The following is a 24,634-nucleotide window of genomic DNA, read 5'->3' on the forward strand; positions in this document are numbered from 1 at the left end:
GTGTTGGAGTTTTCTAATCTGCAACTGCAGTGCAAACAAAGATAGTTCTGTGTATGATAAAGGAAACCTCTATCAAGATCAACATTTACTGTTGGTGAAATAGTTGAAGCAGAAAGGGGGATGGAAATGCAATCCACGGCCTCTTCAGACACACGTGCTATCTGTGTACAGATGTACCCTTTTTTCTCTATCTTGATTTGTCTTGATTCAACTGTTGAAACTTTTTCTCCCCAGTTATCAGGGGTGTCACATTTGTAGTAAATATACTGCTTCTCCATATTTGGACCTTATTAACTTGGTAAACTTGTTGGCTGAATTGCTAATTTTTGCCAAGAATCTCAAGAAGGCAACATTTGATCATTAAGTTACATATCGCATGCTTCTTTATTCCAGTTTTTTAAAGTTTCAGCCTGGTTTAACGTTATCTCCCCCTTACACACTGTGTTTAGATTTATATTATGTTTGTTCTCCACAGAATGCCTTCAAAGAAATGCTTTTGAGTCTAGAGTTTATAAGGATTCATTGCAGAAATTGCCATATAGAATGGCTTAGTTTCATATACATTATAATTAGAGGAAATTCCCTTTATGCTGTTAGTATAAAGAGCAAATGAATAAAATCTAGCTAAGAACAAAGATTTAGGGAAAAATTTTCTCCAGCTCACCCATTCATTAGTTCTTGATCATTTTTTCAGGACTAGAGGGTTTGTTTTAATGTCTCTTCTTATATACCCACTTAAATCCTTCTTGTCCTAATGCAAATAATTTGTAGATCTCTACTAGTCTCTGCTTACTCTTAAGATTTTTACATTCTGTGGCTTGATTATAGCCTTTTAAGAGCAGTTTTATACAAGTTGTTGCTAATATATTTTCTGCCATAAGGTGGGAGTAGAGAGTCCTATGGTTCTGATCAGTTAGGGCAAGTTTGTTAATAGTAGTCATAAAGTTAACTTTCCATAACTTACCAAAATAATTGTTGGTATCATTATTAGTACAGCTTTCCCTTAAGGTTAGTATGATTTCTAATTTCTGCATGGTAACTTTTCATTTGGGTTATCATCCATTCAGAAATGGATTGCTAGTGATTTTTTATAAAGATTTAAATACTATATGAATTTACTTCTAAATCCTTTACTTTCTGTTGCATTGCTTTGATCAGATATATATATATATATTTTTTAATTCCAAACTGAGAACAGCCATTTGGAGAGTGGGGATGGAAATGCATGTTTTGATTAGGCAAATGGGAACTGAGAAAAGAAAGGTAATTCCAGAGAGTGGAGCTTTTGGTGGGTCTTTAGGGAGTGGGAAAAGAGAGAGTGAAGCCTGGGTGAGGTGCCATAGTGACAGATCCTTTATACAAGGAGTAGCAGGGAGTCCTAGAGCTAGGAGTATTTCAAATACTAATATTAAAAATATGCATATTCTTGTTAGGTGACTGATATATAGATAAGCCTGAACAAAGTGAAAGCCTGAACACAGTGAAAGCCTGAACAAAGTGAAAGGATGGATCCATTCTCTTAAAATTAAAGTGTGCACTCGCGTATACACAAATTATATATAATCTGGAGTGAGAAGAAAATGTTTTAGTGAATACTGTTACATGGCTCCTTCTTATCAGCTTACCCATATCAAATATTAAAGGATATCTTAACTAATCGTAATAGGTCTATTTGTCAGAAATCATTTTTAACAAGTTTTCTTTTATGCTTTATTGTGTATAACAGTTCAACAGTGAAATAAATTAGTCTTTGTTAAGGTTTTCATATAAACACATGTTCCATATATAGATAAGACTAAATAACCTTGGGCAAATTCCCCTGTTACTATATTTGTAGACTGAACTTTTGAAAGCCCTTGTTTATTTCTTTTTCATTTTGAAGTGGGTTATGCAAAGGTTATCATATGGGCTACTAGTAAAATGCCCTGTTGCTGTTGAGAGCAAACCAAACTCGAAGACCAGGTAGTTTAAAGATAAAAAAGAATTTTGAGTGGGAGTAGGTTTGGAAATTGATTTGTGAACCATATTTAGGATATATAATAGTCAAACTCCTTTTTAATTGCATGATGCCAGCTGATTATATACATTTTCCTTTGGTTTCCTATAAGAATACCATTTTTGTTTCCTCTGGATTATATTGATTTACCAAAATTCCTGAGAAAGGGCTTTTCGCTACGGCTTTTTAGCAGTTTGAAAGTAGAATCGTGGATCTTACAGCAAAGGAAATGTTTGATGGCAATAAGATACTAGTAAGTGGAAGACATTAGTTTGGTTGTGAACCTTTGTTTTGGTGTAATATATTTGCCATTGAGTGTGCTCAATTAGAAGGCAGTTTCCCATTTTCCTCATGAAACTCTTCCCCCTCCCAAATTCTTTTGCCCACTGAACTATATAAGGATGTAGAGATATACCTGCTACATTAAATTTTATATATATTTAATTTAGTTACATAAATCATTGTATTATATACTGAATTTAGAAATAAAGTTTATTTTGTTTTACTGTCCCATGATGCAGTAATTTTGGTCAAACTCTTCATATTTAATTGGGATCCCTATGGAATAATTTGTCTTTCTAAGACACTTGTTTAGGTGATTGCTATTAGGAATATGAGTCAGTTTGTATGTCTTCAGATACAAGGTGACTCCTTTTTTTCTGAAAAATAATTTTGAGGGGATAAAACCTTTACCTGATATCTGAACATATAATTCCTTATACCTCTTATATTTAGAAGTATTTCTCAATTTTAAGAAGTCAGAGTCTTAGTGAGCTTTTCTTATTGAATAATTGAGTAAGTTTTTAGTCATTAATGTGGTTTTTGTCTTTTTTTTCCTTGGAGGGCTTGGACATAATTGCCTTATTTCATTTCAGGGATCCTTCTAAAGTAAATATTCTGGTACCTGGTGCTGGACTAGGAAGACTGGCCTGGGAAATAGCTATGCTAGGTTATGCTTGTCAAGGAAATGAATGGAGTTTTTTTATGCTCTTTTCTTCCAACTTTGTACTCAACAGGTATTTAATTTATTTTTTGCTGGAAATAGTAATTTCTCAGAATCAGATTGAGTTACCTATTCTTGAACAATTCTGAATTTGAAGATAAGTACGTAGTATTTGATTATGATATATATCATAAATGTTTCTTATGTTAAATCAAAGTGCTTATACAAATTACCACTTTAACCAGTTGCCTAGTTAACAGAATGTTAAAACAGGATGGGTAAGTGATTTTTTAGAAGGTGATTGGGCATTCCATGAAAGAAATGATTTCTGTACAAAATCTTCTGGACTAGGTATGATCCAGGAAGGATTATTATTTTTGTTTGTTTCATTATTCCCTAAACTTCTTCACCCTTTTGTTTCTTTGGTGAATAACAGTTTAGTGTAGCAGTTATAACTATTTAATCACATTCTTATAAAATGGCCAAGTATGTTCACATGGCTGAGTTGGAAAGATCTCTTAGAACTTGTGGCCTCTTTTGGAAGGTAGTGGAAAAGAGTTCTTATTTTTAAAGCCAGAGACGTGTTACAGAAAAATAAATAGCTGCCTTATATAAGTAATATGTTGTTTTGGATGGCAGTATGAATTTTAGGAGGTTGGCAAGAGGGGAAAAAGAATAGGGTTGTACAAAATAATTAAAATAGCAAACTGTTTTAGTTGAAACCAATACCTTTTTTAAAAAACTAGTTGGACTGTTTTACTTGAACTTGAAAATACATACATTTTTAAAAATTTGAATGACCAGCATATTTATATCTCTGAATTTACTTTTTTTTTCTGTCTTTAATCCATGATTTTTGCTCATCTATATATATTATATATATTTTCAGATAATTGGATAGGGTGTAATAGTGACACTTTAAGTGTTAATGAATTATGTATGCAAACCTTCAATCAAACAGATTATACTTTAGTGTTTAAAGTAGATTTTCTTGGTAAAACATTTAGTTAACACTGAATTTTATGCTCATATTTTGCAGATGTTCTGAAATTAATAAATATAAACTTTATCCCTGGATCCATCAGTTTAGCAATAACCGGAGATCAGCTGATCAGATTCGACCCATCTTTTTCCCTGATGTTGACCCCCACAGTCTTCCTCCTGGTTCTAACTTTTCTATGACAGCAGGAGATTTTCAGGAGATTTATTCAGAATGCAGTAAGTCCAAAGCAAGCACTTTAAAGGTCTTGTCCTCTATTCTAAAATTAATGAGTTAATTTTATCCTAAGCCAAAGTTTTAGTCATTCATTTTGATGGTAGAATATAAGATATACTTTAGTGCTAATTTAGAATGTTTTCAAGGTTATGTACAGGGCAATGATAGGAAATACAAAGAAGTATAAGATATCTACAATCAAGAAGTTTAGAATCTGTTGAGTCTGTTAATGTAAGACAGCATGTAAACAAAGTTCAAATGAGTAATTAATGCAATGAAGATGTAGGTTATTGTGAGAAGGGAACTCTTAGGCTGTGACGAAGGACAGGGAGGAATGGTATTCGAGGCAGGCAGAGGTACAAAGATATAATGAATAAAGTTACTGGGGATGGCAGCACAGTTGGACTGGCAGAGAAAGAGAAGATTTAAGGGGAGATATGTCTGGAAAAGTAGGTTCATTCCAAATTATGAAAAATTATAGTCAAGCTGTGAAGTTCAGACTTCAGTCTAGCAAACCGTTGGCGAAATTTGTGTTAGGCATTAGAGAAAGGGAGATTGGCAGTAAAAGGACAGAGAAAAATAGAATGCAAGATCATTCAGTCAACAGATAATATGTGTGAATACCTATTAAGTACCAGGTGGTTCTGGACATTTGAAAAAGAACAGTGAACAAAACAGTCCCTGTCCACAGGGAACTTCTAGTAGGGAGAGCCAGGCAGTAACAAATAAATATTATATTGTGAGGAAGAAGAATGAGGCAGGGTAGAGGGGATACAGAGTGACTGGAGAAGGGCTGCTGCTTTTATAAAGAGTTGTCAGGGAGGTCTGTCTGAGAGCAGCAACTAAAAAGAACAATGTCAAGCAGAGAATCTCAAAAAAGTGAAGAGGCAAGCCATTGGATATTGGAGGGGGAATGTTGCAGACAGAGGGAGTAGAAGGAAGAGGATTAGGGGTTAGAGAGATGCTTGTTCTGGTCTAGGAGGAGCTGGGGTATAGTAAGCAACAGGCCTGGTGGTGGGAGCCAGGAGAGGGTTGGGTGAGGCACACTTGTAGGCCGTAGCAAGGACTTTAATTTGTAATCTGAGGAAGACAGGACATCATTGGGAGGCTCGGAGCAGGGAAGTAACAACATAACATGTTTTTATTTATTTTTTTACAGCATAGAAAGTTTTTGTTTATTTTTCTCTGAACTCTGAGATTGAGACAACTTGTACTCTGAAGGAAGAAAGGGAGAGGTGAAAGATGTTAGGTATTAGGGATAAGAAGTGAAATAATGGAAAATATCACTTAGGCAAGTACAAATTCTTTTCTTCTGGAGCAAGGTTTGAGAGAGCAGATGGTGAGGATAATCCTAGGTGGGATCAAGTTACCGTGACTGCATCAGCATTTGTACAGACACCACACCACCACACCTTCAGTTGGATCGCTCTCTGTGTCAGGCCACAGCCTCCAAAAAAAAAAGCAGGGTTCTCACCCACTGCTTCTGTGTGCTCCCCACGCCCCTTTTTCCCTGATCATCCAAAATCATGTGTATGTTTAGGTATTTTTATGTCACTCATGTCTCAGTTGGCAACTAGTGCCTGTAGTCTTTCTGAAACCTACCAGAATTGATAGTTAATACTAGTTTAAATGCAAATACTATTATTTTGTCTAAACTGATTTAAAGTGAAGGCTAGAAGTTGAGTAGATGATTTAAAAAAAAACTCTTACAGTGTTACAGCTCTTTTAGAATTTGTCTAACAGGTTTTCTAGTCCTCACTAGAAGAACCCCCACCCCCCAAAAAAAATTCCTATAAATATCACTTGGTAATAATATCTAGTGATAGGATATAAAAAATGATTTCTAAATTGTTTGCATTATCAGATTATTAACACCTTTATGAATTACAGAGTATGTCCTTTAAGTGATTATTTGGTTTCTTGATTATAGTGTTGATAAGAAGAGCTTAACTTCTGTATCCCTGCAGTTAAATAAAATATTAATACCCTGTAAGAGGTAACTGACAAGTTTAAAGGATTTTTTTAAAAAGCAAAATAACAACATTTGCAGTAATTTGATTTTTCTTGATTAGATACCTGGGACTGTATTGCCACCTGTTTCTTCATAGACACAGCTCACAATGTAATTGATTATATTGATACAATATGGAAAATACTCAAGCCAGGTGGAATTTGGATAAATCTAGGTAAGTTCTTTAGTATTTATTAAAATTTTACACATTAATCTGAATACTTATAGCTGTTTTACATTTGGTAACTTCGTAGTACCAAATGTTCATGAATGTTATAATTATGTTACACATGTTATAAAACCTCTACAGTTTCCTTTATTTTCTTATTTTTATTTTTTGAGATCGAGTCTCACTCTGTCACCCTGGCTAGAGTGCAGTGGGGTCATCAGAGCACACTGTAACCTCAAACTTCTGGGCTCAAGCAATACTCCTGCATCAGTCTCCTGAGTAGGGACTACAGGCATTTGCCACCATGCCTGGCCAATTCTTCTATTTTTTATAGACACGGGTTCTCGCTCTTGCTTAGGCTGGTCTCAAACTCCTGAGCTCAAGCGATCCTCCCACCTTGGCCTCCCTTACAGGCATGAGCCACCATGCCTGGCCTTACAGTTTCCTTTAGATTGCATGCCACAGGTGATGCCTCCAAAAGCAGTGGAAGCTCAAAAGTTGTGTATTCACACTGAGGTCAGTCTTATAATAGTTGTAATTCCAGTATATATTAATTGTTGATCTGATGGTAGGTAATCATTCCCTCATCATCCCTATATCCATCTCCATCAAGATGGAAGTCCATTCTGTTAAGAAGAGGGTGTTCTTTTTTTTCTTTGTATATAAAGCATTTGGGGAAAGATTTTATCTCTCCGTGTGATCTTCCTCCCCAGTATATCCGTATACTGAGAAAAGAGTAGGTATGATAAGATTTGTGATTATTGAGTTTAAGAAAGAACAGGAATATAATTTCATTTATGCAAAAATTTTTTTACTACATTTTACTGCTTGATACTGGAAATTAAATGATGGGTATGACATGGTCTCTTCCTTCCAGAGTCTAAGAAAATTGCTACTTTTCTCCTCCTTAAAATAAAAGGAAGTATAATGATAATATCAAGGTAAATATACATGTCTTTTTAGTGAGATATATAATCTATGTTCAGAAAAGCATCAAGGCTAGATAGAATATAAAGGTTTTTAAGATGAGGGTTATTATACTACATAAAAGGACAGATATACGTTGTTTTAAGCCCTTGGCTTTCAGGGAGGGTCTAGTTTTGTGGCTGAGTTCTGTCACCTATGTTTGTTTTTTTTGAGACAGAGTCTTGCTCTGTCACCCTGGGTAGAATGCAGTGGTGTCATCGTAGCTCACAGCAACCTCAAACTCCTGGGCTCAAGTTATACTTTTATATCAGCCTCCTGAGTAGCTGGGACTACAGGTGCCCACCACTATGCTCAGCTAATTTTTCTATTTTTAGTAGAGATAGGATCTTGCTTTTGCCCAGTCTGGTCTTAAGCTCCTGAGCGCAAGCAGTCGTCCCTCCTTGGCCTCCCATAGTGCTGGTATTACAGGCATGAGCCACCGTGCCAGGTCACCTACTCTCTTTTTAGTGATTTTATTTTACTGGAAATTTTACCATTAGGACTAAGACCTAGAGGTAGTAGGGGCTTCACTTTAGGATGAGTTGAGAGTGGTTGTAAAATGCAATCATAATAAGAAATACCCAAGCGTAGGTCTTTTGAAAAAGTAGTTACCTTGGGAATTTTTCCCAAGGACTGATTGAAATATATTACCTATTGGTATTTGTTCACTGTGGGTTAGGTACTGTGTTGGTCCCTTTATAAATACTTTGTTTAATTTCAAAGCAATCCTATGTTGAAATAGCACTGTTTTATCATTGAAGAAACTGAGTCTTGGGTTAAATAACTAGCAGAAAGGTACTGTAGCTTGTATGTGGCAGAGACAGGCTCATAGTCCAGAGCCAACCTCTTGAATACCCTGGATCAGTTTATAACTTAGCATCAACATGACTCTGTATTTATATGATTAAAGTTTTTGAACCCATTTACTGAGTTATGTTAAGGTTTTGTGTATTTCCAAAGCACCTTAACTTTGATAGAAACAGCTTTTGTTGGATATTTGTTTTATTGGTTTATTAATATTTTATTAGGCTATGTAATACAGTAATTAACACAGTAACAATAATTGCTTAGTAAGGATACTGTTTGGTAAGAGTAGATGTGCTACAGCATGGCCTGTGATTTGTCATGGGCATCAGAAATAACGGAGCACGTCGGTTAACCGGAAGTCAATTAGGAGAGCTTCCATGCTGCTTACCATGGAGTTGACTTTCAAAACAATTTGGAGAATTGGAATAATAGAGAAACATAGTCCTTCAAAATAGTTATTTGGAAGGTTAATACTTTACAAATAAAATCCTTTGCATGTGTGTTAAAAAATGTAAAAGCATGATACTCTCAGAATTAGTTTTCTCTTAAATATTGGTGTGTCAAAGTATCATCTTATCAGTCTTTTCCACTTTTTATGCCACATACTCCTTTTTATTCCATGTTCCTCCTACCTAATCTCATGGCTTTTCTTCCTTTTTCAATTCCCAATCTGTATCTCTGGTCCAAATATCTCTCTCATGCTCTAAGCAGGTATGTCCAACTTGGTTGGATATACGACAAATACTTCAAAATCTATGTGTCTCAAGAAAATGATGTCCATACCTCCCAGTACCTTTTCTGTTCCATCATCTACTGAGATTTCTCCAACCAAAAATCTGGGAGCTCTTTGTTACCCCTTTTATTAGTTTGCTTGGGCTGCTATAATAATAGTGCATATTGGGTGGCATAAACAACAGAATTTTATTTTCTCAGTAATAGAGACTGAAATTCTAAGAATAAGGTGCCTATCAGGTTGGTGTCTGGTGAGGGCTCACCCCTTGGGTTGAAAGTAGCCATCCTCTTGCTGTTCGCATAGCCCATCTTTGGTACGTGCATAGGAGGAGAAGGAGAGAATGACAGCGTGAGTGAGCTCTCTGCTATCTTTTCTTTTGTTTGTTTGTTTTGAGATAGGGTCTCCCTCTGTCACTCAGGTGTGACACGATCATATTAATAGCTCCCTGCAGCCTCAAACTCCTCAACTCAAGCTGTCCTCCTGTCTCAGCTTCCCAGGTAGCTGGGATTACAGGCATGCTCTCACACCTGGCTAATTTTTCTATTTTTGTAGAGCTGGGGTCTCACTATGTTGCTTAGGATGGTCTTAAATTCCTGGCCTCAAGTGATCTTCCAGTCTCAAGTGATCTTCCTGCCTCAGCCTCCTTAAGTGCTAAGATTATAAGTGTGAGCCAGCACACCCAGCCTGGTATCTCTTCTTATAAGGATACTAATGCTGCTGGGTAAAGACCTCACCCATATGACCTTATTTAACTTTAATTACTTCCTTAAAGGACCTACCTCTAAATACAATCACACTAGGAATTAGGGTGTGAGCATATGAATTGTGGGCAGGGGAGCAGGCACAAACATTCAGTCTAGTTCATAACATGCCTATTTTTCATCACCGTTTGCATCTCATTAGTCTGAAAGTTATATGTCTTAAGGCTCCTTATTAGCTCTTTAATCTCTTTTTATCCCAAGGTATCTCAACTGTGGCACTGTTGACATTTTGGGTTGGATCATTCTTCAGTGGGGGGAGCTGTCCTGTACATTGTGGGATGGTTGACAGCATCCCTGGCCTCTGCCTACTAGATTCCAGTAGTTCTCCCAGTTTTGGCAACCAAATTGTCTGTAGACATTGGAAAACATCCTGAGTTGGAGCAAAATCACCCCCTTGTTGAAGCCCATTGCTCTGACTTCTTCATTGCTTGCTCTGCTTGGGAATACTGTAGTAGTTTCCTTAAAGGTATCCCTGCCTTCAAGTTGTCTTTAACCCTTAAACACACCCCTTTCAGTTCTCCCATATTATCACCAGAGTGATCTTCCCAATATGCAAATCTATTCCTTTTAGACTCCCTGCATAAAATTCAATCTTTCTTGATAAACTGTACTGTTCATGATTGTATACAATGCCCTTTGTGACTTTTTTCTGTCTCTCATGTCTCAGCTTCATTTTTTTAAATTACTTTCCTGACCTCCTTCCTCTGATTTAGAAAGCCCTTTCTCTTTCCCCTCTGTTTTCACTTGGCTGGTTCCTGTGTTTTCTTTAACACTTAGCTCACGTGATCCTGTCAGGCTGGGTTAAGTATTCTGTATTCCTCTTTTACGTTCTCAGAGAATCTGCTATAGCATTTACCACAGTGATGTGTTATCACCTGTATGTTTTTGTTTCCCTTACTAGTCTCTAAGCTCCATCAAGGCAGGATTCAGGATTTTTTTTTTTTTTTTTTTTTGGTAGAGACAGTCTTGCCATATTTCAGCTTGGTCTTGAACTGCTGGCCTCAAGTGAGCCTCCAGCCTTGGCCTCCCAAAGTGCTGTTATTACAGGCGTGAGCCACCACACCTGCCAAGAGCGGGGATCTAATACTTCCTTGTCACCTGGTACAGAGCCAGACAAATAGTGGATATTTACTGACTTACACATAGGTATGAATGTATTATTTTAAAATTTGAAAGAGGGTGTCTTAGAGGAAAATTGGCTACCAAGAGACATGATAAAGTGGCATCTATATTGGTAAATTCATAACATTCTCATGGTTTTGGCTTTAGTCATGTAGACCTGAAAGCTTAATTTTCTCTGTAAATTGAGAGATCAGCCCCTTGGGGATGATTTTACCCTAACTATGCTTACATAGACCAGAATGTCAATATACTCACATATATATAATGAGAAATATAACTGCCAACCATTCTAGAACAAATAGCATTGGAAGTAAATTTATAATGAAAATATTGCCCAAATTGCAAGAAATCAAAGTTGAAAGGATTATTAACTTATAAAATACTTTGATGAAGGAGGATTTGAGATACATTTAGCAATACATCAGGTTAGGGGCTGGGCACAGTGGCTCATGCCTGTAATCCTAGCACTCTGGGAGGCCGAGGTGGGCGGATTGCTCGAGGTCAGGAGTTCGAAACCAGTCTGAGCAAGAGTGAGACCCCCGTCTCTACTATAAATAGAAAGAAATTAATTGGCCAACTAATATATATAGAAAAAATTAGCCGGGCATGGTGGCGTGTGCCTGTAGTCCCAGCTACTCGGGAGGCTGAGGCAGAAGGATTGCTTGAGCCCAGGAGTTCAAGGTTGCTGTGAGCTAGGCTGACGCCATGGCACTCACTCTAGCCTGGACAACAAAGTGAGACTCTGCCTCAAAAAACAAACAAACAAACAAAAAAAAACCAACACATCAGGTTAGGGAAAGCTAGTATGCTTTGTAAGGGAACTGTTATACATATGTTCTTCGGGTAAGGTTGTGATTTGGCAGAGTGCAGAAGAAGGCCTGTGAATCCTGTTCTTCAATTTTTCATGTTGACCAGTACCCCTTAAACACATTTATTTATAATTTTTTCTAAAAAGTATATGTCTGTGTGTTTGTGTGTACACATGGCTACATTTATAGTCAGGTAGTGGTCTAAGAGCAAGCAGTTAGCATAGTGAATCTAACTACATCAAGAAGAATAAACAGGTAAAAGCACCAAAGGAGATCTTTGTAAAGTGTAATGATATATGGGTCCTGTCAGATTTTAAAGCATTATAGGCTGGACATGGTGGCTCACGCCTGTAATCCTACCACTCTGGGAGGCTGAGGCGGGAGGATCGCTCACGGTCAGGAGTTCGAAACCAGCCTGAGCCAAGAGCAAGAGCAAGACCCCGTTTCTACTAAAAAAATAGAAAGAAATTAATTGGACAACTAAAAATATATAGAAAAAATTAGCCGAGCATGGTGGTGCATGCCTGTAGTCGCAGCTACTCAGGAGACTGAGGCAGAAGGATTGCTTGAGCCCAGGAGTTTGAGGTTACTGTGAGCTAGCTGATGCCATGGCACTCTACCCTAGGCAAGAGAGTGAGACTCTGTCTCAAAAAAAAAAAAAGTATTATAGAGCTACAGACCAGGTATGGTGGCAAGCTTCGGTAGAGAATCAGCAAATATTTTCAGCTTTGCAAGCTGTAAGGTCTCTCACAACTACTCAACTCTGCTGTTATAGTATGCAAGCAATCACAGGAACACACAAAGGAATAGATAGATGTAGGCTGAGCACAGTGGCTCATGCCTTTAATCCTAGCACTCTGGAATGTTAAGGTGGGAGGATTGCTTGAGCTCAGGAGTTTGAGACCAGCCTGAGCAAGAGAGAGACCTGGTCTCTGTTAAAAATAGAAATATTAGTATCTACTAAAAATAGAAAAATTAGCTGGGCATTCTGGCACGTACCTATAGTCCCCAATACTCGGGAGTCTGAAGCAAGAGGATAGCTTGAGCCCAGGAGTTTGAGGTTGCAGTGAGCTACGATGATGCCACTGCATCCTACTCAGGGCAGCAGAGTGAGACTGTGTCTCAAAAAAAAAAAAGTGTTATAAAGGTACAGAATTTTTAAAACCATGAAACATTTCCTATATAAGGTGGATGATTGAACACACATTATTTCCTCATTTCATGGGACCTTATTACAGTTGTAGTAAAAGTATAAAAAGATACAGAACACATAGACAAAGAATGGCAGGATGTCATTGGGGACAAAAGAATGTAACAATTTTTTAGAAGATGGGGTAGATAATTAAGTTTTGCAAAGAGAAACCAATGTGAGAGAGCCATCTAACCCAGAATAACCCTGTAAAATAAGGTGCTATATGGAAAAACCCAAGTTGAAAAGCTGTCTATCTGTTTATCTATCTATCAGTCTATCTATAGATAGATAGATAGGGAACAGTTGTCTTTATGTAACCAGGTAATGAAGATGCCTACCTTATGTTCATTTTCACTCCATGCTCAGGTGGGAGACCAGAAGTTTAATTAACTGGAAAAAGTATATAAGAAAGGAGCAGAATTTAAGAAAGCATGGCCTCAAAGACAGTGAGGGTGAAAGGTAGGGCAGAAAAGAAAGGGAATCTTTAAAAGTCTGCTTTGGAAAATGATCAAGCAATGACTGCCAGCCCACTCCACCTGAACCTCTACCCTTCCCTATCCTGCCTACAAAACTTTTGCTGGGATTTGAGTTCCAGCTCTCTGGAACAGATGCAAGCCATGTTTCTTATTTTGGAGGGGGCATCTCAGTATAGCTACATGAGCTTTCTTTTACTTATGACTGTATAGTGAATCTTTTTCTGTCTCTTAAATCCTTTCTGTATGTTTTAGATGTATCTTTTATAAATAGCATACAATAAGATTTTGTTTTATTATCCAATCTTTGTTAACTGGAACTCTTAGAGCCTTACAGGTATAAATGGTTTAAATCAGTTTGTTACAGATTGGGCAATTGGGATCCCCCACTCCCCACCCCCTTTAAGCTGGCTCTTGTCTTTTTCACATAACCCTTATAGTTTGGCACCTCCTTTCTGGAACAGCCAGATATTCCAGCCCATCTTATAGTTTCTCCGGCAAACCCTGAGATTAGTTATTATTTCCAAGGATTCCTGGTTCCTTTTAGTGTGGAATGGTATATAGAAATGAAACTCTGAGATGAGCCACTGGTGTAGTATTGCTTCTAGGCCTTTTCAAGAGACAGAAGTAGGAAATAGATATATGTGTCTGTGTCTAGAAAGGTCATGGGTTCATACTGCTACCTTTAGTTCCATGGCAACACTAAGTATAGAATACTAGGTTGGCAGGTAGCTTTCAACAAATGGAATATATCATTCTGGTGGCTTCAAATAGCTTCTGTCATGAGTTATGAAAAATTCTCAGCTTGAAAGGGATCCCACTTGCCAATCTGAGACAAGTTTAGCATTAAAATAAACAATAACTGTCATTATGTCTTCATATACTGCCTCTGCCTAATTCTTTTTCTGTTTCTTCTGGAAATGCAATCAGATGTATTTTAGACCTTCTCATGCTAGCTTCTATGTGTCTTAACCACTTCCCTTGCTATCTGTCTATCTGCTGCATTTGGATAGTTTATTCTGACCTGTACAAATTCTCTCTCTATAATCTAAAATCTATGCATTCATTAGAGTTTTTAGTCTTGGTTATTGTATATTCTATTTGTTTGTCTTTAGTCAGCTATGGTCATTTTTTATATTCTATCCCCTGCATATATTTTGAAGATAGTCTTTTATTTGAAAATACTGAGCATGTTGTATCTGGTAATTCTAATATTGCAGGTCATTTTCTGCTTTCTCCTGTTTGTCCTGATTCTTACTCATAGTTCCTTGTTTCTCTGGGCTGATGACCTTAACTATTTATTGCTGATTGTTCTTGGAAATCACTTTTGGACTTGCTGAGGTCTAGGTTGAAGTGTTTTCCCCTAAGGGAACTTGTATTTGCTTCTGCCAGGAGTTTGGAACATTGTCAGACCAGAATTGTTTTAAACTAAAATTAGGACAGGAAGTTTATTGGACCACTTTTATTACATTAAATTAGGCTACAAATGTACTCTAGGGTTAAACCATGATTTCCAACCACCTCCCCTCCCTTTAGAAAGTTTAGTTCAGTTTTTCCTGTAGTCTTCTGGGGCTAAAGGACCTAAGTAAGTTTACCTATTTCTCACTTTCACCTCAAAGACAGCCCTTACTATTCCTGCTATCATGGTGGGTGATCTTGCAGACTCTCCACTTGTGGTAGGCCCAGGGCTTTATTTTGTGTCTCCTTGGCCCAAACAGTTTATCAAGTTGCAGAACAGTTTCATCTGGATAGTCAAATACCCTCAGGGCAAAATGGCATTTAGGTATACCACTGGTTAATTCTCTGAGTTCCTGGTAATTTCTTACTAGCCAACTTAACTTTGTATTTATAAAATTTTAAAAATAAATTTGATGCGCCAACTTTAGTTGTTTTCCATTGGAGCATGGGTCTGAATAACTTAACCTACTTCTTTATAGGAAGCAAAGTTATTTTATATATTTTTGTGTTTTTTATTTCTTTTACAATAAGCTTTAAAATTTTTTAAAATTGTTATTTATTTATTTTTGAAACAGGGTTTCACTCTTGCCTAGGCTGGAGTGGAGTGCAGTGGTGCATTCACAGCTCATTGCAACCTTGAACTCTTGGGCTCAAGAGATCTTCCTGCCTAAGCCTCTTGAGTAGCTTAGGACTATAGGTGCACCACCATGCCTGGCTAATGTTTTAAGTTTTTGTAGAGATAAGGTGTTGCTATGTTGCCCAGGCTGGTCTCAAACTCCTGGGCTCAAGTGATTAATCTGCCTTGGCCTTCCTACGGCCAGGGTTTATGGGTATGAGATACCTCGCCTAGCCTAAAAGATTATTTAAAAAAGGAAAATAAACTACCCAGAAGTAAAATAGGCAGACAACGTAAATACACAATCTATAAAATAATGAATGTAAATGATACATTAGAAAAACAAGTTAACCCTCATTGCTAGTCAAATAAATATAAATGAGCAACCATTTTTCACCTATCACATTGGGTAGGTTTTTTAAAAGTTTTTACATAAAGCTTAGATAAATACAATGAGATGGGATATGCTCAAATGCTGCTAGTGGGAATATAAAGTGATGTACCTTTCTTCTGGATAAACAATGACATTATAAAATAATACATGGATGCCATTACAGTCTAGCCTAGGCAACAGAACAAGACCCTGTCTCAAAAAAAAAGAAGAAAAAGAAGAAATGTCTTTGTAAGAGAGAATCTGAAATATGCACAGAGATATCTGTCGAATTACCATTATAATAGAAGACTGTAAAAAAAAGTACACCACAGCTGTTGTCTTTAGATGCTTTACTGTATATTCTGCACTAAACTGGGCATTATGGTGGGTTCAAAAGAAGCTTAAGACATGCTCCTTGACTTATGTAGCTTGCAATCTGCTTAAAAAACAGTGTGAATTACATGAAATTATCAGTAAGCAATGCGACACTGCATTAAATAAGTTTTAAAGTATGCCCTATTAGGAAGAATGAGCAGTAGGGCTGATGACTTGGATTTCATTCAGCAAGCTTTTGAAGCATGGCTAAAGATTGAGTTGGAGGGTTGGAGCTTTCTAGGAGGTAGAACACAACATGAGTAGAGTAAAATACAGCCTCAGTATGTACGAATCATTGGAATGCATATATGGAGAGATTAAAACAACCATGTTATTGGAGGCTCTTAAAATGCAGCAGGAACAACATAAGCTTTAAAAGCTGGAAAGACTTTGCTGTGAGGCTCTGCATTCTTATAAAAAGGTTTTGAGGTAGTCTGGGACACAGCAGGTGATCAGTAAATGGTAGATCCAGTCATTTTTACTAATATTAATACAACCAGTAGGAATTTAAGCTAAATAAAATAGTTTGATAAGGAACCATTGTTATCGTTTGAAAAGAGCAGTAAACATTATATAAATTATATTCATGGTCATTTTTTTCTAGTAGTTTATGTAGGATATAAAAGAGGAGAAGGGAAGAAAAACTTTTTTACCCAAAGTATGACCTACTGATTGGTGAGCCTCTTGGAAGCAAAAACTTTATCCTATTTGTTACTTTCATCTCCCATGATTAGTCCATTATATAAGGAGTGGAAATAGCTGGTCACAGGATTTATAATTAATCCAATGAAGGCAGAGAGAAGACTCTAGTCTGAAGTGTAACTGTTAAGTGATAATGTTGCCTGGATGATGCCGATGGACTGCGCAAAAGATCGGAAAATCCTGGTTTGAATCAGATGTTAGTTCCTTAAATATATGAAATGAGAGAACAGTCAAGGGGGAAATGACATAAATATACCTCTAATAGCTGTCATTTACTTAATGTCTAATGCCTTATTTATAACAGGTATATTGCATATTATCTCACAAAAAGTTATGTTACAGATGGAGCAGAATCAGTGACTTGCCCATAGACACACAGTTAATAAGTGTTAGAGCTGAATATGAACAATACACATAAAACACCAGCTCTAGTGTCACCTCCTCTCCAGGAGACTTTCCCTATAACTTCTTTTCACCCCCACACTCTCTCCTACACAGTCTAGCTTGAGGCCATTTCTCTGTTTTCTCATGATAACCAGTTTGTAACTGCAGTTTTGCATTTACTTATGGAATTATAATTACAGAATACCTTTGGAATTTAGGGACTTAGCATTTTCTGATGCAGCTACTCCTTCAGTAATTTGATAGGCACAGGTCCATGGTGTGAAGTATCAGAGGGCAAGGCAGGTATATCAGAGGGATTCAGTCCCATGAGTGTAGGCCCAGCTCTCAGATGTCAGTTGGCCAGAGTTTCAGAGGTCTGGAAAAGTGTCCTCAGCAAATGTAAACGTTCTCTATTTCTTTTTGTCTCATCTACCACCTAACTTATTATTTAACTTGGAATTCAGTATAACACCGCTTCTTAGTGCATGTTTATATTTAAGTAATTCATTCATAGTATCTTTACCATAGGTCCTTTGCTGTACCACTTTGAAAATTTGGCAAATGAACTTTCCATAGAATTGAGCTATGAGGATATTAAAAACGTTGTTCTGCAGTATGGATTCCAGGTAGAGGTAAGGATGGAATGAAATATTACCAAAGTTTAAGTTCCAAAGCACTTAAACAGAAATAGTGATAATGGCAGTTACTTCTTTTTTTTTTTTTTTTTTATTTATTTTATCTTTTTAATTTTATATTTTATTTTTTTTTATTTTTTACAAAATACCCTCAGATTCTATCCTTCTTAACTTCTCTGTTCATTCATCCGTAAAGTAAAGATAATTCAAGTTGAGTATCCCTTATTGTGTGGACATAAGCTGACGGTAATTTTATACAATACTGTTTTTTGTTTTTGTTTTTTTTTTTACTTTGGCTCAGTTACTTCAAAGCATTCAATATTTTTAATAATTTTGTGCACCTGTCACGTGGTCAGGTGTGGAATTTTCTACTTGTGGCATAATGTCAATGCTCAAAAAGTTTTGGATTTTGGAGCATTTCAGATTTTCAGATTAAGGATGCTCAACCTGTATTACTTAACTTTCAGAATTATAAGGATTTGGGATAATGTGTGTATAGAAGGAAAACTATAATCCCTGGTGAAATAGCCTTTCAATAAGTGGTAGCTGATCTTTATCATAATATTGGCCTCAGTGGACTCTCACCGATAGATACCAAGTAGACTAGACTCTAGGGGGAGTCATAGAGGATGGGAAGGCAAGTGTAAGAAGGATATTGTTCACTATATGTCCTTTTGTACTGCTTGATCTTTTTTTAATTGTCTACATTATTGTAAGGTTTTATGATATTTTGGCTGTTGTGTTCTAGTTCATTTAGAAGCATTTCATTCATTTTAAAAATAAATAGTATAAACACCTTGAAGGGTGGCTAAATAAATAAATAATATACAATAGATTTGTTCTTAAGAATACAGAGAAGATTGTCCTGTTTAGTCATCCAACAAGAAATGAATATGAAATTCCAGCAATAAGAAATGAAGAAAAGATTAGAACTAAAGACCTTAAGTGCTTGCTTTTTGCCCGTTAACCAGATAGCTAGAACTATCTGCATTATCTATGCAGCATGGGGTTTTTATTATTTTTACCTAAAGACATCTTTTTTGGTAATAACAAATGTGTTTTTTAAAAAAGCCTGGTTTTTCTCTATGCCTTTAAAGGTTTTTAAATTGTTTCATATCTGGTCAAGTTGAGATTTTTAAGAACTTCATTTTTAATTTGTAATAAAAGTTCACAAACTTGATTTTTTGAAAAAAGTCAACAAACTGCAAGCACCTGTTAATAAAGGTCTTAATAAAAAAAAAAAAAAGAAAGAAAGAATACAGAGAAGCAACATATTATTGTAGTTTAGAGAGTTCAAGCTCTGGAGTTCAGCTGCCTGGGTATGAATCCCACTTATACCACTTATTAGTGTGACCTTTAGCAACTTATATCACCCATTCTTTGTAAAGTGGGATTTCTGGTAGTACTGATCTTCTAGGAGTAGCTTTATGTAATAAATGAATATGCTTAAAATAATGCCTGCCACTTACAAATGCTCAGTATTTGTTAGTGGTGGTATCATCATGACTATCATCATCATTATGATTATTATTTGCATTTCAGGTGGAAGAAGAATCTGTCTTGTCAACATATACTGTGAATGATCTCTCTATGATGAAATACTACTATGAATGTGTCTTGTTTGTGGTCCGTAAACCACAATAATAGTCTCAAGTGATATTACCTGGAAAAAAATTTAATAAGAGCAAATGATGAAATAAACAACTCAAAATCAACTATCAGTGATGACAGGACACAACCTCAAATCAGTGGTGCCTTCTTATTCCTAACAAAATTTAGAAATAGTGTCTATTTTCTTAATATGTCTATTGCATTTTCAGAAATATACTATGCCATGCAGATTTGTACTACATGAGTAAAAATGGAGGAAATGTCTGCAAGTATACTTTTTCCTTGAAACCCAGAATCATCTTTCAGTAGAAAAAACCTAATCTCCAGTGTCTCCATGAAGATGTCTGTTGCAAGTTTGCCATATTAATGATCAATAGTATTGAAGTCCATAATAATCTTCCAGGTTTTTTTTGTATGCATTGCACATGTTATTTTTAGAAAAGTCTGAGGATCCTCTGTCATATTCAACATCTGGATTTGGGAGTTGGATGTTCACTTTAGGCCTAAGCAATCTATACATCAAATGTGTGTCTATTCTTTTATCATTCAAATTATTTTTTTCTAGCTTAGTTGAATTTAGAGAAGCATCAAACATTTCATTTTTATGAAATGTCAAATTTAATAGTATCACAGGACAGTAAATTTGCATTCAGGTAACTGAGAAATTAACAAGTCTTTTGGCTACACTAAACTGAACACTTTATGAAAGCATACTCATCATGGATCACTTTGAAATGTGTGAGATATGAACAGTTGAAGGGAGGCATAAAACCTTTGTTAAAGGTAGTGCTAGGAAACTGGGAAAAGAAGAATAAAATTTACCCATTTGAAATGAATGATTTCAAACTATAAATGAATACAGAGTTTGTCAGTGTGATGTTTACAATAATGTCTTTTCTTTAAATTATCTGGATTATGAAAGCAAGCACTTTTTTTCATTAAAACAATTACATACTAGTAAAAGCTGTCATACTAATATTAATGTGGGAAATTTTGAATATGAAATTCAGGGATAAATTACTGCCCATGGTCTGTGTTTTCATTATTATAAGCAGCAGCCATTATGTAATTTCAGATTAACACCAATTTTGTTCTCTGATGGATGGAGTTTAAACAGTATATGCTGCTTTAAATTTCTACCTCTAGCAGATCTTTATTGGAGGGAGTTTTCCTTTGTAATTTTTTAAATGTATATTATTCTGTTTCTAATAGCTTGGAAAGTGGAGATGACCAATGTTTTAACCTTTTCTTGGAGAAAAGGAAGAAATCTTATTGAATATTTTCACAGATGATTGTGATTGCTTTACATGACCTCTGGCAATTTTGAATTAGATAAATTTAATCTCGGTAATGTGCTGGTAGCATAAATGTCATGTTTTAATAGGAAAACTTATTTGTAAATCTTAGGACTTTGTTACTTAGGTTGGGGGTGGGGGGCCACTACCCTATTTGACATGTTACAAGTGTGTTGGGGGGAACTTTTCTGCAAACAGTGATGGAACTTTTATGACCTTTACTCTCACTATTCAGAAGATTCCATCCAGTTAATATGACTTTTCAAATTAGGGAGGTCTGAAACCTTTTGAGTTTTATTATTTTTTTTAACTATTTCTCCTTTTGTGTCCCTCAATACTTGACAGATGAATATTTGGTGGGAATGAACTTGAAATTAATTTGCAAGGGGAAAAACAAAACCAGTTTTTTTTTTTTTTTAAGAAAAATAAACTTACAAGGTGCATAAGTATTTTTAAAATCCATTGAACAGAAAGGAATGCATACTGTTTTTGAGTGATTTAGAAATGCTTTTCATTCAGTGACTAATATTCTCTTTTTTACAACTTGTATCAAAACAGGTATCTTTGTTTTTCTCACAGTGGTAAAAACAGGTTGACACTGGGGGGTTGGCTTTTTTACTTAAAATTTTTTTGCTATTAGGTTTTATTCTTTAATAATGTTACTTTCTAAATTATAACATATATTCTACTTAATTCTGCAATCAGTCATTTAATTTGTTAATTTTTCCCTCATATCATGAATTTTTCTTAAATGTTCTATACAAATTTACATCACTTTTTCATAAAGCTTTTGTAGTTAATATATTCTAAACTTGAAATGTGGTATCAATCAATAGAAGTGTCACTGGAGGATTTATTTAATTTTGTTTTTCTTAATTATAGTCCTAGCTACTAAAGTGTATAAGCCTTAAAGTTTTAAATTTTTTTCTTAAATTAGCTGTATACACATACGTTTTTATTCATTTTCATAAGGTGGAAGGAGATAGGTCATTATGCTTGCTTTTTATAAATTTCTATATTCTGAAGTGGTGCAGATTTAGGGTATGTTAATCAAGTGAGCAAGGTGGAATATGTAAAATATAAAGAGAAGCTGTATAAATCACAGTATAAAATTATGAAGTCTGGGAACTGTAAAATGTACTGTATTTATATGTAACTCTCATTCTAAAAGTTGTCACACAGGCTGAATTGGAAGCTTCATGTCTGCATGAAATTTCCTATATTTTTAACGTGTATGATGGACTTAATTTTTCTTGAATATTAAAGTCTGCTGATTGCTATGAAACAATATTTGCTTGGTTGTTTCCATGTAAGTTAGTGTAACCATAGATGGGGGAATTTTAATTCATTGAGTACATATACTTTTGAACACTTGGATTAGCCTATTTTTATATGTTTCTAGAAAGTCAGATATATGAGTACTAGAAAGTTAGTAATATGAGTACTTGGCCTTTGAGTATGCCAGGCTTTATACTATTTATTTTCACTTTGTTTTATTTAAGTTCACTGTAATGAAGTTGGAATCTACCAAGAGAAAAAAGATTAATCTTTCATTTTATTAAATAATAGAAAAAGAATTATAAAGAGGACTCCAGGACCAGCCATTAGTAGGGTGAACACTTAGATTTTCTGGGTTCGTTTTCCTGAACTATTGTTTGTGATCTCAGGCAAGCCATTCTGAGCTTGTTTTCTCATCTTAAAAATATGATTAATACTACCTATTTCAAAGGTTTTTTATTAGGTCATATGAGCTTTTATGTGTGTGTATAAAAGCATGAGGTGCACAATTACTGTGAATGTAATTTCAGTCTCTGTTGACTGTTATGCAGTGATAGAAAAACAAGCAGGTTGGTAGCAGGGCATTAGTTGTAATAATGTTATGGTAAGTAACCTTTTGAAAACTGTTTCAGTGGAATCATGGGGGGAACTGTAAAAAAAATGGTAAAATGGTAGGTATAGGTACAGATTACAAAAGTTTGGTGGGAATTATAATGAAAAAAAGACGGAACCAATATACATACTAGCAACTGTTTAACTTTGTGTCCATTCCGTGGTCAATACTGCATATGACTGAGCTTTTCATTTTTGGCAACACAGCCATACCTTGTTTTATTGTGCTTCACAGATGTTGCATTTTTACAGATTGAAGGTTTAGCAGTCTTGCATCAAGCAAGTCTATTGGCACCATTTTTCCAACAGCATGTGCTCATTTTGTGTCTCTATCAGCATTTTTTAGCGATTCAAGTATTTTTAAATTAAAGTTTGTACTTTTAGATAAAATGCTATTGCACACTTACTAGACTACAGTATGGTTAAACATAACTTTTATATGCATTAGGAAATCAAAAAATTTGTGCAACTCACTTTATTGTGATGGTCTGGAACTGAACCCACAACATTTCCAAGATATGCCTATGTGAGAAAAAAATAGCATCTAGTTTAATATTCATTTAATTATTAGGAAAACTAAGCAATTTCCATGATTTTAATGGCCAAAGAGAGGTAGGTGTCTTTAATCTGTCAGCCTTTAGGATTTCATGTGGCAGACACCAACCCCAAAGTTAATAAAAACAGGTTCATCAAAGGGAATATTGGCTAGGGCCATGAGAACTGCCTTGAGTTCTGTCAACTGAGAGAAGCAACCATATCTGGTTTTAGTCTTACATAGCTGGCACCAAAGTTGAAGCAGCAGCTCGTTGGACCCCATTATGTTTCATCTTAGCCAAATAATCAGTTAAGTAAGCCTAGGAGTTAAGGGGAAACTTGGAATCAAGGGCCCCATTGAACCAGTGGCTTTGCTTTAGGCAGTGTAGTTGGCTGTAAATTTGCCCCTAGAAAGACAGCTGCCACTTTTTCATGCAGCACCAAAAAGCTGCTCTGGCCAGGCCGGCTACCCTCCTGAATATACTATTTCTTTTTGACGGGCAAGGCTTGTCAGGTTCCTTTCACCTTGTTAGTCATCAAGTCCAAGTAGACCCACCCCAAAATGGGGATGTCAAGCCAAAGGGTCATAAGGCCTTAATGAATTACACGTTTTCAACAAAAGCCTAGTAGCAGCAGGCAGAAGCTGCCTTCTTTTGTAAAAACAAGGGTGTACTTGGTGGCTGGGTCAGGCAATTGTGCCTATTATAGTGTTGGTCAGTGAGTATAATGAGCACTCAGGGAGCCATTAAGTCTTTGCCCTTCTTCCTCCTACTGAGGTTCTATATTATTTCGGCTGGACCACCCAGGAGGGGACAGTCCATGCAGAGTACTCCTTGAAAGTGAGTCAAGATGGGGAAGTACAGGCATAAAATACAGTAGTGCTATTATACGTATGCCAGATAGGTCCAAAGAGCTCTGACAACAGATTATTTTTGAGGTGTCCCGGTCCTGCTCAAAAACTTGTATGAATTTTCATGTCCAAACATTTAATTACAAAGGCTTTGCCTGGCAGGTATCACAAGAAAAAGCTGCCCACTCCATACCAGACTTGGGGCACGGCCAACGCATTCCAGTCTCTAAACGGAATAGCACTGAGCTCTGTCATGCATTGGATAAGGCATTGGACTTCTAAAGGGAATTGCAGTCAAGGACTTGAGCCACCCCACCAGTCATGCTCTTAAGCATATCTACATTCTTAGCCTAAGTGCCTCTGCTGAGACTCGCTGTGTATGTGTGTGTTGGGGGCAGGAAGGGGATTGAAGACACTTTTTGCATTCTGACTTGGTACTTTTTCCATTCATGGCCCTTCCCTTTTCCTCTCCCCTTCCCCTCTCACCCCAGGGATATATAGTGCTGCAGGAGCCTTTTAAGAGTTCCCTCAGCAGTGAGAAGACTGCCTGTGTATCATGATCCACCTGACCCTCAGCTATTGCACTATTCCACGGGGAGAAATGAAAGTGCTTTCTCCAGTTTAGCCTCTTGCTTATATTAATACTATTTCAGTAAGTGATTAAAGCCGTTACTTTCATTTTTTTCTTGTTTGAATCGGCTATTCCAACACCT

The 24,634-nt window shown here is 36.2% G+C and overlaps 1 protein-coding gene, 1 long non-coding RNA gene and 1 other non-coding gene across 3 annotated transcripts in view; 2 read left to right on the plus strand and 1 right to left on the minus strand.

Annotated features, from left to right (window-relative positions):
* The window catches only part of CARNMT1 (carnosine N-methyltransferase 1), a 41,489-nt gene extending 21,301 nt beyond the window's left edge, over nt 1–20,188 (plus strand). The window contains exons 4-8 of the mRNA XM_012759799.3: nt 2,872–3,012; nt 3,979–4,157; nt 6,228–6,341; nt 17,635–17,738; nt 19,284–20,188. Of these exons, the coding sequence (XP_012615253.1) occupies nt 2,872–3,012; nt 3,979–4,157; nt 6,228–6,341; nt 17,635–17,738; nt 19,284–19,385 (640 nt within the window). The 3' untranslated portion in view covers nt 19,386–20,188. The remainder of the gene's footprint in view (nt 1–2,871; nt 3,013–3,978; nt 4,158–6,227; nt 6,342–17,634; nt 17,739–19,283) is intronic.
* LOC142874695 (U7 small nuclear RNA) lies at nt 5,865–5,927 on the plus strand. The gene has a single exon (XR_012922338.1). It is a non-coding gene; the product is annotated as a U7 small nuclear RNA (small nuclear RNA).
* LOC142874272 (uncharacterized) overlaps nt 6,337–24,634 on the minus strand; it is a 30,623-nt gene continuing 12,325 nt past the window's right edge. The window contains exons 2-3 of the long non-coding RNA XR_012922081.1: nt 23,012–23,059; nt 6,337–9,149 (exon numbers count right to left, since the gene is read on the minus strand). This is a non-coding gene — a long non-coding RNA (uncharacterized LOC142874272). The remainder of the gene's footprint in view (nt 9,150–23,011; nt 23,060–24,634) is intronic.

The sequence above is a fragment of the Microcebus murinus genome, chromosome 12 (assembly GCF_040939455.1).
Source record: "Microcebus murinus isolate Inina chromosome 12, M.murinus_Inina_mat1.0, whole genome shotgun sequence".
NCBI lineage: Eukaryota > Metazoa > Chordata > Mammalia > Primates > Cheirogaleidae > Microcebus > Microcebus murinus.